The 19,802-nt window shown below is 40.4% G+C and overlaps 1 protein-coding gene across 1 annotated transcript; it reads right to left on the bottom strand.

The window, feature by feature from the left end:
• Window positions 1–1,613: 1,613 nt before the first annotated feature.
• On the bottom strand, window positions 1,614–11,416 carry LOC149302312 (chordin). Its single transcript, XM_089482601.1, has 23 exons — window positions 11,299–11,416; window positions 9,673–9,776; window positions 8,755–8,881; window positions 8,332–8,466; window positions 7,833–7,950; window positions 7,554–7,650; window positions 7,331–7,472; window positions 6,929–7,063; window positions 6,534–6,610; window positions 5,961–6,108; window positions 5,745–5,851; window positions 5,486–5,602; window positions 5,164–5,320; window positions 4,693–4,934; window positions 4,184–4,297; window positions 3,669–3,881; window positions 3,389–3,482; window positions 3,087–3,143; window positions 2,884–2,987; window positions 2,685–2,787; window positions 2,247–2,401; window positions 1,807–1,897; window positions 1,614–1,678 (listed from the first exon to the last, which is right to left on the bottom strand). The coding sequence occupies exons 1-23, from the start codon at window positions 11,396–11,398 to the stop codon at window positions 1,614–1,616; spliced, it is 2,802 nt and encodes a 933-aa protein (XP_089338727.1). The 5' UTR covers window positions 11,399–11,416.
• Between the last annotated feature and the right edge of the window lie 8,386 nt (window positions 11,417–19,802).

Here is a 19,802-nt window from a genome sequence, read left to right on the forward strand (position 1 = left end):
CCTCACTGCTGTCAAGACTAGAGAGAAAAGAATCCTGAGCTCATTGGTGCCAATTTTGATATTAATTGTGTTTGTATGAGAAAACAGACCATTCAAAACATATCATATACCCATAGTCCTACTAGAATAAATAACTGTAGCAATCAGAAAACTCCATGGTCTTACAATTGCTTCATGCCACTTTGACTCAAAGTAATACAACTATTTGGTCTCAAAGAAAAGTAGAGCTTCTAACAACACATAACTATCTTAATAAGTTGTAGGCTACTGAATTCCACTGGACGCAGCTTTGGGGATACCATCTGCAAAGTTATACCATGGCCTTCAGCTGGGTACATCTGAATGTAATCAGAGATGGCCCAAGGGAAGAAGTGTTACACACCTGCATACACAGACAGCCCCAACACACATGTGCCTTTAATCTTATATGGAATCTCCTAAATTAAAAGTGTTCTATAAACTGCAATTATGTGAAAAGCTATATGTGTGCACAGTGTCTTCTGAATTATGCGTAGCAGATGTTTTGATCTTTCATGTTGTATTTGTACAATGTATATGTACTTTATACACTTTTTTGTTGTATACTTTTGTATAAGATGAGACTTGTGTGTACTTTGTATTCTCCCATGAAAATGCGTGTGCTCCGATATGCATACTCTGCATTTCATATTGTTCAGTGGGTTTGCCATCTGGTAGCTTTTCAGCTGTTGTGGAAAAACAATTCTTATTGGGCCTTCAGCTGTCAAAGCATCATAGGATTTGTAGTTGCACAAAAACTGCAGAGATACCTGTTGGTTACCGGAGGTAACTATGTACAACATAATTTTTCTAAGTGGTGCCAGTAATGTATCCTGAGTTTTAAACGAAACGTGTTTACCATATCTGGAGGTATATCAGTAACCTGCTTTTTTCACACTCTTGTGTCCCTATTAACTTAAAAAAATATGACTCTTCTTCATACCCTATCAAATAAACTCAAAATCATAAAAAAGTGGAATATTTTTTCTGTAGTTTATTTTCATTCAATAAATACGACCATCCTTAATAATTAATGTAGTGGTGGTACCCACTAAAAAAACATCATAAATAGTACAAGACAAGTTTCCCCAAAGTGTGCACGGGGACTGGAGAGATGTGTGTGTGTTCATACGCTTATTATATAACACCCACACTAGCTATATAAAGAAACACATGTGCACACACACCGCCTTCTCCACAGTCACAATGCAATTGTCTGTCACTTAAAAATTTTCATCCTGACCTGCAGAGCAGGTCATTACATCCACATCTGCTCAGCATATTACAGCCCCGCATGCTGTTTCAGTGATCCTGCTGATTATCTCAGCAAAGCAGATTTTTATCCTTGAAATCCTGGTAAGCCTTGATTGGGAGCAGCTTCTATCAGAGCGGGCTGAGAGTTTTGAAAGATGGACTCACAGGAGTCATGTCATTTTGGTTCCATTGGATCCTACGTCCTCACAGTGTCCAAGAAAATAAAACAGGAGACACTAGAGCTATGACATCATAGCATGGGACAAAACTATTGAGAGAGCACCCAGGTGTGTCAGTGTGGGCATGAATTTTCAGTCCTCCTGTCTCTCTTGCCCATAAGGCTAATAACTCCATGTACTTCTTGGCTCTTCTGATTTCACCTTGTCTTCCTCATCTTGACTTGCATCTGTGGAAGGGACAAATTAATTATTGAGCTATGGAATGTAAAGCACCATACAAGATATTTCTGACAATAAAAATATGCAGCACAGCAAACAGCGATTCATATAAACATTAAAACAATGTGACACTCACCTTTGCACTTGGGGCAGCACTTGTTGTCACGCTTTCCAGTAGTACATGAAGCAGCTGTGCATTCCTGTCTTTGACACTGAGTGACACCATCCTGTGGACATATATATATATATATACACATCATGCCTCATTCCTGATTCCAGCATCCCCTGCAAAGGCAGCTGTTCTGCTCCTCAAGGCCACGTGCCATATATTTTCCTTTTATCTCCTTTCACATTGTCACCCATTGACTATATTATCCTCACATTCTCCTCCCTCCATTCCAGATTCCCCATCCCCTTCCTTCCCTCTCTGTGGTCTTTTCACTGCTCGTTCTCTCATGCTCCTCCCTGATATGATTTGTGACCCTTATTCTTTTCAACAGATATGTATCCAATCCTTATGTCTTAAACCTATTCCTTTCACTTTCCTGATCTTTCTTTCTCAAACATTCTACTTACCACACAAGCACATGTGATGCACTTCATCTCTCCAAAAGGGGGCACAGTTGGATGCCACCTCTCATTGTTTGGGTACCAATGACGTCCAAATTTGCATGACCGAGGACCATCTGATTGCATGCTATCTGATAATTCCAGTGGGCTCCGTTCTTCCACTGTGAGGGGCAAAATATAAAGACTTGCTTTAATACATTTGTAAACACATTCAGATTTCCAGACAAACTCTGAAATCAGATCATATGGCTGTAACCCTTTCCCACCAAAATAAGCTATACTGCAAGGAGCCTTGCACATCACCCCCAAATTCCCCACCCTCTCCTCTACACCCACTGTAGCTATCTCTCTATCCAGCTATGTCACGTATTTTTTCTAATGTAACTCATCTATCCATTTTATGCTACCAATGCATTTTAATCTATTCCTGTTTTCTTCTCTCACCTGGGCATTGTTTGCAGCAGTCAGATGGGTTAGCACGGATAGGGTTGGCACAGGTGAGCCTTGGGCAGGTTACCTTCTCACAATGCACTTCGCCAGTGGAGCCCTGATAGACAAACAAGGGAGGGTTATTGAAAATTCTGAAATGTATATATATATATATTGCAAATAAATCAGTTTGTATACTGGGTGGAGGACTTACCTTGCAAGTACAGATTGCACATTTAATCAGTCCAAAAGGAGGAACCACAGGATGCCAACGTGTGCCAGCTGCTTTCCATGATCGGTCACCATCAAAATAACAGCCTGGGAGAAAGAATACAAATTGTTATTATGGTAATGACGGAAAGGTGAGGTTTTCAATAACAATTTTTAGACAAAAATGCGTTGTTTTGAGGTACCTACCCTCATTTGCTACTCGGGTCCTTTCGGGTTTCTTCAATTCTTTGCTGTCTTTCCTTTCTGTTGAAACAACCAAAACATTACAGTGGTGTTAGACGCAATGCCAAACCTTTACTGAGGTTATACAATGTTAATTTATGTATCAGTTTTTGATTGTGAGCTTGTAATTATGCTAAAAGACCCCAGATAAGGTTATTTGGATTAATAAAGGTTTGCTCCATTCTTGTTTGACTATATGATTGATTCTTCTTGAATTAACACGGCTAAGGTTAAAACAGTATCATGGATTCCATCAGAACACTTACCCTCACACACTGGACAGCACTGGTCAGACAAGTGGACAGGCTGGGAGCAATTCAGAGGTTGGCATATAATAGGGTCACAGATCACAGTGCGTTTCTGCGGGGAACAGATACAAAATGTAAGTGAAATGAGTTGGGACTGGTCATTTGTTGCATGCAGATATTTCCCAATCAATTTAACACTGAGGCACATGCTTTAGCTATTTATACTTCATTTTGCTTCTCTTATCCCATAATCACAACTTAAACTCCCATTTCCCCTCTTTTGTTGGCCTCTGCTCACCTGACAGCTGCACACAGAGCACTTCCTGTCGTAATCCGGTGCCCATCGAGAACCGTGAGCCCTCAGTTGACCTTCAAAATAGCAAGCTCTAGGGTCCTTCCGTAGGTCTTCAGGGTCTTTCTGGCGACCCTCCTCGTATAGCTCATACTCATACTCGGATTCATCTGGAGACAAAGACACGCCACCAGACTCACACGTGTTAGGGATGTGTACCTGTTCAGAAAGAGAATAATCAAATGAACCACGTGCCACTCAATTAACATTATAGAGGTAGATACCTGAGAAATGTGCTTATGTGCTATAGATTGAATTGTTCATGTACTATTATGACATTTATAAGTCATTAAGTCATTTATGACTGTGTGATCACAGATTTAGGGACATGGCATTACTTGTTTGTTATGATGTTTCTTTACTACCTTTTTTAATTTTGTGTAATATTTTTAAAAATGCATTTATAAGCTTGAAAGTTATGACAGTAAGCGCCCATTATATATTTACTGTATGTTACTTACCCGACCCCGAATCTCTCCTCTTGGGTTCAGCTTGGTGCTCACTTGGATAAATGCGGTTCCTCGGTTCAGATGACCAAACAGTTCCAAATCAAGGTCCTTAACACTACCCTGGGCCTAAGAGGGACAGCGAGAGGGATGAGAAATAAAAAATTATGATCTCCAGATTACAAAAATATATGTTATGCAATGATATTTAGCATAATATGTTGGTAAATTTGATAAGTCAAGAAATCTAAGATATTTTCAATTACCGGCCAAAGTTATATAATTTAATTCTGAAGTAGGCATACATTAGCATAAGCAAATCTTAACTGCAAAATGTATACTAAATATACCCAACATGCTCCCCTTGGTTATCTAAGCATTCCTTCAATTATTTTGCTGGATTGACTTTAACTACTTCTGCCAGGAGCTGATTCTGTTAATTATCATGAGAGCTTTACTACCCCAGTTATATAGGGAGGAAGGCCCTTGTAACCCCTTCCCATAGCATCTCTCCTTTCTCTTACCTCTGACCCATAGAAACCCTTCAGCAGTCTCTTGTGTCCCTGGGAGCTCTCGCTGACCTCTCCCAGTTCAGCAAAGCCATGCAGATGTGCATTCAGAGCAGCATCCTCGGCACGTCCCAGACCCGTCACTACAATCTGATAGTGCAGGTGGCAATGCTCATCCAGAGACACCCATGCATGGCCTGCAGATCCAGTTCGGAGAGGGGGCGACACAAACTGTCCAGCCAGTGGAACCGGGAGTTCTGAATACATAATAAAAACAAGTGTCAGTTAACCGTGACAAGAGGCCTACACTGAGATAGAGATTGCTCATAAACAGACAGAAAGGTGTAGTGCTCCAAAGAAAAAAAAAGGTCGCATTCTGAGTTACACAAAGCAAGAATCATACAGCAATCAAAAATGGGGAATTGAGAGAAAGGGAAGGAAATGGAATAGATAAAATGCCAGTACAATGAAGATTACTATACGTACTCTCATATCGGGCCCACAAGCCACTGTATGGCAGAGGAGTTATCTGTCCTCTTAGTTCTCCTTCTGGGTAATCATTTGTTGCCACGTTGAAAAACAGTTCACTTTGAAGTAGCATGTGAAGGTCACGGGCATTAGCATCTACCCAGAGTCCCCATACCTAGGGTGGAAATACAAATACGTTAATTTAGCAAGTATGTTTGGTTTCCCATGGTACCAGTTATGTACCTCTCACTTTTCATATAATATGTGTTCTAGACCACTGGTCATTTTTTTCCTATGCTTTAGTTGCTGTCTATATCACACACTTGCAGTCCTCTCTTACCTTGCCATCATGATAGTCTTTGGTCAAATCATACAGAACATTGCGTTTGGTCTTTCGGCGGGGCTTAGTCTCCAAAGTGACTGCGGTCACCGTACTCATGACACCAGCAACCTGGATCTATAAAAAATAGAATATATTATGATGGGTCTCAGCGGACAATAGACATGCAACATGTATTCACAGAAAATGACTCAAAAGCACCCGGAGCCCCCAGCAGCAGACACAGGTCACACATGTGGACTTTTCACACAAAGCATACCTGATATTCCAGTGTCCCATTCTCATGGAGTGTAACAGTCCCAGAACCCACAGCTCCAGTTTTGGTTGGGTTCAGAGCATCACCGCCCGATAACACACTCTGCAGTGCTGTAATTAAAAAGGAGACACACACATTTATTTAGTAAAAAGCCAATGGTCATTCTTAACCAGTAATCCCCCCCAACAAAATCTTTATGTTTGTAAAGATGATACGTACTGTCACACGATTTACGGACTGTGATGGAACCTGATAAGCGCTGCCCGATCTTTCCCTCTGCCTGCACAGCAATCTCAAGCTTTCCGTGAGCCAACCACATCATCTCTCGGCTGGACAAGTCAGGCAAAACCTCAGCGAAGTCTAAGTCCTGTTGTGGTGCACAAGAATAATAAGACAATAACAGTGAGCGCTAGAAAATGGCAACGGAGGGATATGGCAGCAGTACAAATACATATTGGGAAATAGAAAACAGAGTAAAGTTTAGTACTTGAGATACTGAAAGACAATGTACTGCTCTGCAGAGTGTGCCGGAATTTTATAAATGAAGCAGAACAATAATGAAACAGGCACCTTGGCAATACAGTGGAAATCTAGCACAAGAAAGGAAACTATGCATGGGAAAAACTGTAATCATGCGAAAGAGGAGGGGAAAAAAGGGAAACCGTGATAACAGATGGCGGGTGGGACAGCGGAATAATACCAAGAAGTGAGCAGAGTAGCAATAAACTAATGAATGAAGGATATAAAGAAAAGCAACAAACATGCAAGCCATACGAGTTATTAATGACTTACCTGAGCTGTCATGTTGGCATGGAGTTCGCGAATCACATGGTTCTGATGCAGGATTTGTACAAGTATCGGAATCCTGTCTGTAAGAGGAAGAAATCATCACTGACTGACCACATTTTCAGATTTGTTTATATAACACACACATATATATATATATATATATATATATATATATATTATACTTATATGTATATATATATATATATATATATATATTATACTTATATTTATATATATATATATATATATATATACTGTTATTTCGCTCCTATCGCTCAACCATCCCAAAAAATGCAATTTTCATATTACTCTTTCACACACCTATCCTGCCCTCACCAAATATAAACCTGATTCCCTTTATTGCTTGTGTAATGATATGATTTTGTTTAAAGTCTCACCTTGTTCTCCTTGCAGTCCTCGGAGCATTAGGATAAAGTGCAGATTGTCATCTACATCACTTAACGTCAGCATGGCAAGTCCACCACCCCCTGCCATGTCAGGAACTTCTGGTGTTAGGAGGGCACTGAAAGATTCTGCTGGGGACACAAAAAAGGTCATATCTCCATATTCATATATTATCCACATCTAGTCTGGAACATTTTTATTTCAGTTTACATCTTTACACACTTGTCTCCAACTGGTCTAGAAGTATTTTCATCTCTTACTCAATCTCTAACTCTCACTAAGTGTAGTGAGTCTGTACTTCTTGGTTTATTTTTCACACTAATTTATAGTTGGTATTTTCCTGAATGACATAAGCAATTGCTATGATTTTCTTTAAGCTTAGGGTAGTTCCTTACCTGAAAACAAAGCTTTGTGGCGAACAATCTTGCCAGAAATTTCAGGTTCAGAAAGAGTTGTTGTCACTAATGAAACCACAATGTGACCCATTCGAAGTAGACGCAGAGACGAACGGGGGACAGATCGCCACATCCCGCAGATCTATGGAAAAAGTGCATCGTTAGAAGACGAGAGAAATAAATGATAGAGGGAATGTGGAGGGGTGATGGAATATTTTCTTACCGTGTCGCTCTGTGGGGATCCCATTCTGTGTACTGGGTGCTCAAACAACACATTGCCTTCAGCATCAGAGAAGCGAACACGTGACAGTCTTTCAAGCCTACAGAAAGAGGAACAGAACAAAGTCAGAGAGAAATCAACAGGAGTATATATTAAACTGCGAAAGAAAAAATGGATTAAAAATGGGATCATAGAAAAAAGGGGCAAGTAAAGGGAGATAAGGTGTATCTGGGTGCAAAAAGAAAGAACCATATAGAAGAGAATGCAAAAAAGGCTGCTTACCATTTGTAAGTGATAGAGAAAAGCAAGTTAGAACGCTGCAGGTTGAATCTGGCTTTGGCAACACCGCTGGTTACAGGGGGCCACACATTGCTCGGTGCTGTAAGCAGGGCCACATACTCTGTAGAAGAAGAACAAAAGATTAATATAGATTTCTCATTACACATACCACTTCATATATTTCAAGGATTTGGCTCGTGGCCCCCCTAAATCCACAACTAATGAACAAAATCTGCAAGAAACAAGATGTTTCCAATAATAACTTAATATGTATGTGTAGTACATTGGAAGCATATATTATACATACATTGTTTTCTATAGGAAAACTTCTATATGTTAGTAGTGAGGCAAAGTTTAGTGGACTTAGTTTTGCTGGATAAGGGAGTAAAGTTTGATATATAAGCGCTGTATCTGGTGAACCGTTAAACACAATGCAGTTCTACCTGCATGTCCAGATAAATGTCTATGGAAATTGATATGGTAAAATGTTTGTGATTGTTACCTGTTCGACTGTGTTCAGCTGTGACATCATCTGAGCTCAGATAAGAGCGATCATTATAAAGGTCATCATCCTTTTCTTGAAAATACTCATACCCATCAAAAATGAATTCTTTCTTCACGGGAGATGGAGAAGGAACTGCATCAAAAGAATTATTATTATTATTATTATTATTTATATAGCACCATCATATGCTGTATTGCTTTACAACAGAATTAGATTAATACTGTATGTTCTACATTGTGAGAGTGCAAAAAGAAAAGAGACACATCCGCACGTGTAGTTTCACGGAAACACAAAGCAAATTGTGTTGGAAGCTTATGTGCCATAAGACTGGATCACAAGAGGAAACCAGGGGCAGGAAAGTATTTGAAAACGCCATAGAACTTGGGGCAGAAGCATGTTTAGGTTGCAGGCAGCGCTTACCCTTAGGGCACGTCTTGCAGCAGTGTCCAGGAAGTAGGATGGGATTAGTACAAGAGGGAGCAGGGCAGTCGTGTTTGATGTTTTTGCAGGTGACTTTCCCCGATGGCTTTCCTCGACGGCTTCTCTGCTGCATGAACAAAAAAACGAAGAATTGCCTTTACTGGGGTGACATAGAATTGTGCATTGTGTATAACAGCGAGGGAGCACCGGGATGATAATAGAAAGGGGTGAAGGAAACAAGAGAGAAAGAGTGCTGTCAATTTGCATGCCCACCCAGCAGGTCTTGAATGAAAAGCTTCCGCTCCCAACAGCCCATACTTGACAAGGGGATAATAAGCTGATAATGCCTGAGTGAATCTCCCTATTAGCACTCACTAATTACTACTAACAGGCAGCACAATATTCCACACAAAGGCCTGCGATACACAAAACAAAAACTTCCTTTACACATTACTGTCTGTTTCTACTGTCCAGCTAATTCATTATGCATATTGTAATGAGTGATTATTCACCCAAAGGCTGCCTTCTCCCTACTGCTTCCTCGCTTGTCAATGCATTGCGCGGCCCCAATCATTTGAAATGCATCTATTCCAGTGTATTTACAGCTACCGTCACATGCTCATCACCTGCATCCTTTAAGTTGAACTTCTTAACAGTGTTTGTGGCCACCACTTCCACTAGAAGGTGATTCCAGGCATCTACCACTCCCCATAATCACAGAAACATAGAATTTGACAGCAGATAAAAAAAATTCAGCCCCTCTAGTCTGCTCGATTTCCCTCGTTCAAGCCTTAATCAGTCCTTGGTCTCATCTAAGAATCAGGACAGCCTTATGCCTTACATGTCTAATTTCCCTCTATCACTTCGCTTCTACTTATCTGCCGCCCTCTCAATAACTCTTTTATTGCCCCTTCTTACCGCTTCACAGTAGCACAGCACACAGTGCATGACTCCAAATGGTTCTCCTAGATCTGGATGCCATGAATCCTCCAAGGAATAAAACCTCCCTCCGAACGTACAACCTGAAGAAAACCAAAAGGGCACAAGGTTGAGTCCCACAAAGTATGACACACAATGACTTACAGCGCAGACTACTTAACATCTCATCCACGTGAGAACATCTAATGAACCGTGTCTATAACGGGCAGTTCTGGGGCAAAATCTTGGTGCTATCACCATGGAAACAGTGGAATGTTCCTGCCGATGGCCCCACGGACAGCACACGTGTAAGCTGCCTCTTCTCCCTTCTGGAAGACATTACACTGAGGTTGGTGCAGCTGTTGGCCGCTCTGCACTATGCTGATTCCTGGCAGAGGTTCGGGGTGTGTGAGGGGAAGCCGTGGAAGCCAGAGGCTGCCTCTGAGGTACCATAACAGACAAAAAAAACGACCGTATCCAACAAAAACATGTAAAGATCTGCTAACCCCTGCAGCGCCATGCAGCTCGACAGGTACAGGAGCACGCAGCGCAGGCTACGCATGAGGAGAAACACGCTGCAGCTCTTCACTGAATCCAGTGAGCTTCTGCTGCAGAAAGAGTTTGGCTGGCCCTGTATAATGCATAGTTAAACTAGGGAGTTTTCCTCACCCATTGAATTATGCATTGCACAGGGCCAGCTCGGCCTTTGGTGCTGTAGAAACTTTCTAGTGTTCGCCTCCTTGTGACATGAGGGAGTTGAAACCGCAGCTCTCTCACCAACTCTCCTTTTAGTGAATAGACCTGTAAAAAAATAAACATGTAGAGACATGCAATGTCCATGCGGGACTATGGAGTGAGTGCCAGGGCGGTGTGCCCGGGTCAAGCACCCCTGTATGCCCAGCAAGTGTGCGATTGCAGATCTGTGTCAGAACCTGAAATATCCGTCTGGGACGCGGCTGAGCGGAGTTCTGGCAGCTGAAGAGCTCTGTGTAATGGGCTGAGTTACATAAACATTCCCTCATAGCAACTAATAAGCAAATGTCTTCCTATGGGAGCGATTACTGTGACAGCACATTCCCCGAGTCTGCTCCAAGCTCAGCTACATTCGAATTACATGTCTGCTTCTCATTCGGCCCCCAGAAACAGCCTGACCCCCCGCCACGGCTAACAGCAGCCCTCGAGCTGGAGCTCGCAAGGATCCAGAACAGGCCCCAGCATCCCCCTTAACACTCGCTCACCTAAAACTCACCTGCGGAAGACAGAGCCCACTCCACACTCTCCAACATACAATAAATTCCCCTCTCACAATCATCAATTTTAAGAGCCCCCAATTATAAGAGCCCTGCATCATAAAAAAACCCAATTATAAGAGCCCCCCCAACACTCTCATCACCCCCCCCACACACACACACACACTCATACTCACTGGACCCCATTACAAACACCTGTAAAATTCTCACTCATCACATGAAACTGTACTCACTCTTCATCTGCAGAACTAGACACCCCACCCCATTGGCACAGAGGATCCCACAACTACCTGAGCACCCACAGCCCCCATAACCCCTGGAGAACCACACAACGTTACAGCAGCAGCAGTGACGTTGAAACCCGGGTAACGCTCACCTGTTTGGGCTTTGGACGGTAAGGGCTCCTGCTCAGGTTGGATGGGAAGAAGGCTTTTGGGACGAGATGCTTCTGCCCCCAGTATCCAGAGAGCCAGCATGAGGAGCAAAGGGACACCGGACACATCCATGATCTCCCGGTACCCGGCAGCAGCTCGTAGACGCACCTCGGATCCCCAATCTGCTAACGCTATGTAGGCTTTCACCGCAGTCCTGTCCGGCTGTCACTGATCCTGAGCCCCGGTCTGGGATCGCACTCAGTGTATGGCTGTCACTCAGGTCCGCTCTCCATGTGCCTGTGACACAGTCTCAGTGGTCCCCTGCCCCGTAAACTATGCCACTCTCTCCGATCCCCAGTCACTGTAGGCAGCTGTCTCTCAGTTACTCTTTCTACGCGTCTCTCCTTTCCAGCAGGTCACCAGTGTCCAGAAAGGGACAGTTCCTTCTGTGTCCGAAGTGTCTTCTGATGGCTGAGTGGGACAAGCGCTGAATTTAAAGGCGGGGGCACAATGAGTAAACAAAGCCACCCCCCCTCCACCCCTGGCCCCCTCTCCAATCTTCCCGAAGTATATTGCAGTCACTCAGAGAGTTGATGAGTCGCTCAGCGGGGACTCTGCCCGAAGAAAGTGTCTGTTAACAGCATTGAATAGCCCAGCGGGGAGCAGCGGGAACTATAGACTCCCCCCCAACCAGCCACACTTTAGACACAGCATCCTGACTCAGCCTGGACCCACCCAAGAGAGAGGGGAGAGGATGAGCAGAGAGGGGAGAGTGATACAGAAAGAGGAAGAGGTGGGGGAGAGGATGAACAGATCGAAAAGAGGGGTGATCCACCAAGAGAAATAAAAAAAGTAGGGGTGCCAAAGAAAATGAATCAATGGGGAGTCCAGAAGAAAAAAAAGTATTGCTGGGAGGAAGAATGTGGAGGGGAGGTGATGATCACTCACAGGGAGACTGGAAAAGTTATAAGCTCAGAGAAGAAGAGCAGGAGAGAAGGAGAAAGTTATTGTCAGAGGAGAACAGATGGAGGGATGGATGGGGTCTAAGGGGGATGAAAAAGGGGGGATGAAAAAATGGGGAGCAGTAAATGATGTTAGTATGAGAGAATATATATATATATATATATATATATATATATATACAGAGAGAGAGTGAAAAAAACAAAAAAAGGACAAGAGAGAGATTTAGATATATTCATGCTATTCATATGAAATGATACACCGTATCTTCTTGCATGACGTCCATCTTTATTAAACGCTGCAAATAAACTTTGTTCAATCATCTGAATTACTCATTGTTGAAAATACGCCTTTTCCAGCAGGCTCTCTAATGCTTTGGTGATGGTTAGATTTTGTAGTCAAGTTACATGTAATATATACTTGCCAATGTTTTTTTTTAATCACCCTCTTATTCCATGTAACTGCCTCTGATAACCCCTCTCCTCACACTTTCACTCAGTTCATTTTGTGCCAAGATTCCCCAAAACGACAGTTACCTCTAATACCCCCAAATATTATACATTCTATGCTTCCATTAAATATAAGCACTATTTTACCACGATTAGAGCACGGTCAGATATTATTACTATTATTACTTCTCATTGTTTCAAAACTGCCTTTGTGTTTTTTCCAGATATTTCCTATGCTTTTCAGACCAATTTCAGACAAATTTAATATGTGATGAAAAAAATGTATACATAATTCCAATTTTATTGCATGAAGCAACTTCAAAATGAATTGAATAATTTAAATATTTTATTGGTGGATATAATTTCATCAGAAAATCAATATATGATGAAAATGTATCAGCGCAGTATCTAGCACACTTTTACACTCACACATATTGCAACAAAGTTATAGTACATTATACATTAGAACTTCTACAATGATCCATGTCTCGCCAGACATTACAAATCACATTGACACAAAGGGATACTTTCGTGTGCTCGCACCTAATTATGCCAATCAACATTGACACAATGACACAAACATTTTGAAACCTATGCTTTCAAACTAATGTTCTCATGTGCATACAGACTAGACACCCTTTTGTAGATTGGACCATTCAAAGAGGAAAGCCCTGTTCTATTGTTCTTGTGCCGGTAGGATATGCCTGGTGCACAACAAAGATCACTTTGGGTACAGTTATTCCTTTTTGCCTAATACATGATATTTATTGATAGAAATGGCTACACACACACACTTAAGGTTCCATACTTTCTCTTATATTGACCATTGATCAGCCAAGACTTTCTGTTAAAGATGTGTGTCTAAAGCATTTTGAGCAATGTCCCCCATGGCACCAAGCACATTTCTTCTAACGCCATGTTTAGTAAGGCCACCAATGTCATTGGTGACCCAGTAAGTGTTCTAGCTGTATAATAAATTACATTTTGAGCTTCAATCACCTCATTCTAATTCTACATGATGCATTAATCAAGATACAACTTTATTTCAAGCTTGTAGCTAATGTTTAAGTTTTTCTCTGCTAGGTAGTGCGTCACATGAACCCCTTCTGCTAAACCTCTGAGTGCAAGGCTCAGTGTCCAACTACCGGGTCCACACATTCAGCTCATACTGCTTTCTAATCTACTATCTAATCTACAATCTGTTATCCCAATAAAATGTATTTGTTTTCAGACTCAACTCAGGCTCCATTCTGTCTTCAAAAAACTGAGCCCAGATTAAACTCACTGTCACAGACAACATGCAGACTCTTATCATTGGCAAGAATTGCTTGAATTGCTTGGTTTTAACATAAATCTGGTATTGACAATCATTTATTGATAGTACTGTTATACACAGCATTTGTAACACAACGAAAGCACACAAATGTAACGATACACTCACACTTTTTAACAAAGATATATTGGGGCCATTTAATAATTTGACTTGGAGAAGCAGCCCTAGAAACCCTCATTTTTACCAACATTTCTCATAGTCAACTGGCAGCCTTTAGCTGGTCAAACAACTTTGTCATTTCCATTTCTTTTGTTGCTATTTTGTTATTTTCCATTAACAGCTTAAAATAAATATTGTATAAGGTACAGTTTTGGATCTGCAGAGTAACTAATGCTTCCCATTGGCGTGAAATTAAAAAAGTACATTGTATCTAATGCATATTGCTAATTGGTGTCCTTGTATTTAATTTCACCTATTAATTATACGTGTATTCACTCAGAGTCCAAGCTTTACTGATTCACTTTTCACTGTTCCTGTTTACTCGATTGAGGTGCTGTTAAAAAAAGAATATTTGTCTAGTTATCAGGAAGTGATACCTATACACACTTGATCTTCTATTCCATTAGAGAGTCAATCAATAGGTCCCCAACTGAGCTGCATAATCACAGATAATTACATATACACAGTTCAACAATGTTATACTCACAATGTGTTAATATTATGTTTGTATTAATAATGCAAGTAGAAAAGGTTTTTGCCCTAACCAGAATTTCTATATACATAATATGTTCTTTTATTTGGACATTTTGAATTTTTATCCATATGCTAGAATATGGAGTTTCTGGCTTTGCTATACTTTAATAAGCAGTGCAGAAAAATTGCCTTCCTCCTGGGTGTCTTTAAGGAAGGGGATGCCTGCCAGGGTCCAAATAGTCAAAAGGGTGACAGAGGCTGCCCCTAGCAAAATGTATGTATATTTATAATTAATATAAATATACTTAGTGATTTATAGTTTCCATTATAATAAAATGAAAGGTATAATAAGTGCAGTCATATAATGAGTACAATAGTCTACAGACATTTTTATCAGGGTATGAAACATTAGGAATGGCGGTACCTGCTCCTTAAAGTCTAAGAAGTAGTAGCAGTAGGTTGACATACAGATGCCATCAAGGGAAGGAGATAAGATGAGGCTTTACACATGCATAGTGCCTAGCTTTGAATCATTGTTCATTTATTATTATAAAGCTTCCACATCCCATGGTACTGTAAGATCCTCTCATCACCCCTGGATAGACATCTATTTTCTAGCCCTTTTATCTTATTATTATTATTATTATTATTATTACATTTTTTATATAGCACCATCATGCTATACATCGAGGGAGAATACAAAATCAACAGTTATATTACAATTAACAATAATAAGAACGCACATAAGAGATACTGGTACAGATGAAGAAGAAGCTTCTGTTCTTGTGGGCTCACAGTCTATTAGGATGGAGGGGGAGAATGGGACTGCTTATTGAAGATGGCTTGATTTGGGGAAAGCTCGCCCACAGGGACTCTCTGATCTTGCAGGTGGAGGAAGCAGTTTCTTTGAGAATGCAGATTGTGGGGTATCAAGGGGATGGAGTGTATGCTTCACTTAACAGGTTGATTTATCTATAAGCATTCAAAGCTAGAGTAATTAACGGGGAGTCTGATTTAATGAGGCAAGGATTCCATTAAATTGGTACAGCAAATAAATCTAACACAACTAATATAATTTTGATTCACAACAAAAGATGGACTGATGCTATATTTATGGACAGATGATAGAGAGGAACCCTACCAAGGTGCTTGATTCTGAAGTAAAGGAAGAAAATCAAAGGTTGGACAGAATTGGAAGGAACAGGAGGCGATGGAGAGCTTTCATGGAGGGAGGGGAACAGTGAATAGGTTGGCAGGGGAGACAAAGAGAAGCTGGTATGCAGGGAGCTTGGAAAGCTACTGGGTGCCACAAGCTTAGACTTGCCAAGGCCCAATTAACATTATAGATAGACAGCTTTTAAAAAGATGTGTATTCACTAAAGCGAGAGTTGCATGAGATTTCAACTTCCTGACTTATTATGCATTATAAAGGATCAACCCCACTGAGCTTCTTCTCCAAGAAGTGTTTAGTTCATCATGTATCATGCAAAGTTGATGAGGGAGAATTCTGAAAGTTACTGTTTTCACAAAGCCTAATGCAGGGTGAACTCAGCCTTTTTTTTTTTTTGCAGAAGTTTACTAGGAAAGGCCACCCATAAATCATAGTGCAGTCTGGCAGATTTAATGTTCAACATTCCTAAAAACTCAACTTTTAGTGAATACAGCCGAATGTGTCCAAAATACCAATCTTTCCAGTCTAGAAGGAAAAAGAAAACACCTTGTCCTCATTAACAGTAGGAGATGAGTTAGCAACCTGCTCTTCTTTATCTGTTGATAATATGAGAGGGCTATGCCCGGGTTAGGCTCATTGGAATAAAGTGTTATATAATAGGTGATGCTGGTCATATGTCTAAATGCAACACCAAAGTGTGTATACTGTCTAGAAAAATAGTGGATTATCTTAACTGTAAATATTGAATCAATAACCTCAATTACACAATTTACTAGTACAGATGTAATAAGATGTATTTCAGAAGTCCATTCCTATGTTAAGTATTAGGTTACATTTTCTAAAGTTTTGTGGCATTTCTCACAATAGGTCATACACTTTACATAGTCACATAGTATAGTTACATAGTACATAAGGTTGAAAAAAGACCTAAGTCCATAAAATTCAACCCTTCTACCTAACCGTCCTACTCTTGATCCAAAAAAAGGCAAAAAACCCCTAATGAAGCTACTTCGAATTCTGCCATCAGGGGAAAAAATTCCTTCTTGACTCCAAAAGGCAATCGGATTTCTCATTGGATCAAGAAGCTCTAAAATATTAATTTTATTTATAGCCCTTTCTTTGCAGGACAAAAATATTTTTTTCTGTACCGCAATGTAAACTCAAAAAACTATTTTTCAGGCAGGTCATGATTGAGCAGAAATAGGAGACCAAACAGATGAGAAGTCCATTAGGCACAGGGACGGATAACTTGTTATAAAAATAGTCAGTAGTTAATACAAATGGTTTCATCCCAGAAAGATGCCAAACAATTTTTTTTTAATGCATAGTGGATGTTTGATATTTGAAGCAAAAAATAAAACAAGGATCTGTACTAAATAACAGGCCTGCAGTGCAGAACTGGGGATGACTAGGCGGCCCTGGAACTTTAAGTCTAGTGGCCACCAAATGACACACCTGAGGCTGCCAGCTGGATATGTACAGCCTCGCGTTACATTTTTATACTTGCGTAACATGCAGCTGTGCAAATCCAGCCAGAGGCTGCGTACTCCAGGACCTGGTCTGGAACAGCAGTATCAAAAAGGATGCTGCACTACCGGCCACTGGTCCACCAGGCATCAGCCAGGTGTGCCAGATGGCCAGTCTGGGCAAGTATGGACCCAAATGTATCAGTTGAATCTGGGTCCAGAGTACGCTCCTTTCTGGAACCTTGCATATTTTTAATTCAGTTTGAGACTGTGTTCCTACTCAGGTGCAAATCAGTCTGTGCCTATTAAAAATTGTGATTATAGCAAGAGTAGAAGAAGACTAGAGTCTCCACGACACTTGAAATGGGGCAAAAAAAAATCATGACACCACAAATTTTGTTACCCAAAGGCACAGATTGTGCTGCTATATGATTTATGTACTATGATCAAAGTGAATGGAGCTAGAAATCTGACCAAGAGTGATATACATTGTGATATAGTTAATTAATATCAGGTTATTGATATCAATAATAGAGAGAGGGAGGGGGAAGATAACCATAAGGATGAGGATGATAGGCTTATGGCACTTGAAGAAATACTTTATTTGGTAAATCAGTTCCGAATTAGAAATCAAGAGATTATCTTCCCAATTTTTTTCAAGGAGTAGGTGAAGAAAAATGAAAATGATTTCTTATAAAGAAATTAAGTTCACGGCTTCTTTAACTAGGAACTAGAAACAATGTCTTCTGCCATAGTTCTACTACAGACTAGGACAAAGCACTTTTTCCATTACATTTTGATGTAATACACCATGAGGGTTGGAATAATTGATTTGGCTGGCTACAGAATTAACGGAGAAGGGTTACCTAAAACTTTTAAGAAAAACATATTCATCAACGGTTAGTGTTGTGTATGTATTTGTATTAACATGTTTAAGTGCTTCATGGACTTTCAATAGACATAACTATTTGAATATAAATGTATGTATTCATATGTATTAAAAATACATATGAAAAAGATGCTGCTATGGGCCATATTGTTATAACATGATCTGTATAGACAGACTTCTAAATGTAGGCATTTAAGCATTCTTGGGTTAATACACAGGTTTATTATTTTTCATTTATATAGCTCCAACAACTTACACAGCGCTTCTTACAATACATATATTCAAAGGGAATGACAAAACTAAAATTGACAGACTAAGACAATCCTATACATTAGGTAGAAAGCTTGCTTAAATTTTGCAATAAATTACATATAAATATGTCTCTGGTTGTCCAATGTATTAAGCTGATATAAGAACGTACGAGACGCCCAATACCCAGAACACTACATCAGGATGTTATTTACCAACCACTCTTACAGTCTGAAAGATAGGTCCTGTCCATTATAAAATGGTTGTTGATTGCAGCACATTTGTTTATCCACTGAATGAATGTTTATTATTAATTTGCAAATGTAAAATAAAACTGTTGTGTGTATGGTGAAAAGCCATATTCGCTCAGGTGTGTTGTTCACATGGACTGGGGGGGGGTGAATGTGCGAATTAGCTCATCCTCTTTCAGAGTGACAAGATGTTCATTGCATCTCTGCCTCCTCGTTACTCACTTCACGCTAAACTAATTGGATACAATTATGGTGATTGTACTAATTAAAAGGAGAGAAGAGGCTCTGAGAGCATCAGTTTTGGTCCCTCTTCTGACCATTGAGTTGCTCCCTGCTGTGTAGTCATCACAATGGATCTAATCAAACCCGTGGTTTCTGAACTGTATTATACTGTTTTATTGTCCTAGAAAAACTCAGGTAATCTGTAGGGTAATGCAGATCAAATGAAATATTCATCAAAGTACATTAAGGTAGTCAGGAAGAATTTGACCTCTATACTGATATCCTGACATTGCTAATCTGTGATCATAAGGTCACTCTGTACTAGAAACCTAGCACCGGCTGAGCCTCTCCAAATAATCTGCACTTCGACATTACATGCAATAGATAAGAAACCAATTGCTACCTAAGCCTATACTGATAAACATCATTCTATATTAATTGAGTGATCACAAAACACTGAGCGTAACCTTTATAGTACCTTGCTCTGCATTACACAGCTTGTGTTGTCTATCCTTATGGTTAAAGCCCTAAATAATGTGCCCAAATGTCTGCAAGAGCACATAAAAATGCATCACACAGGGCACCACTCATATTTATTGAGTTTAGATGTTTCAACCATAGCCATTGCAAACAATTTTAGCACATAGGAGGCCATCTCCATAGACAAACATTGGCAGTAGAAGAGCTCACTGACATTAAACGTGTTACTTTCATAGGATGTCACCTTAGCCACAAATCAGAAATTTCTGCCCTGCTAGATCTACCCCTATCCACTGTGCTATTATTGTGAAGTGGAAGCATCTAGGATGAACAACAGCTCAGCCATTAAGTGGTAGACTACACACAGTGACAGAGCAGGGCTGCTGAGTGCTGAAGTGTGCAG

This window comes from Sceloporus occidentalis, unplaced genomic scaffold (genome assembly GCF_023333645.1).
Source record: "Sceloporus occidentalis isolate IW3139 unplaced genomic scaffold, rSceOcc1.0.p SCAF_19, whole genome shotgun sequence".
Taxonomy (NCBI): Eukaryota; Metazoa; Chordata; class Lepidosauria; order Squamata; family Phrynosomatidae; genus Sceloporus; species Sceloporus occidentalis.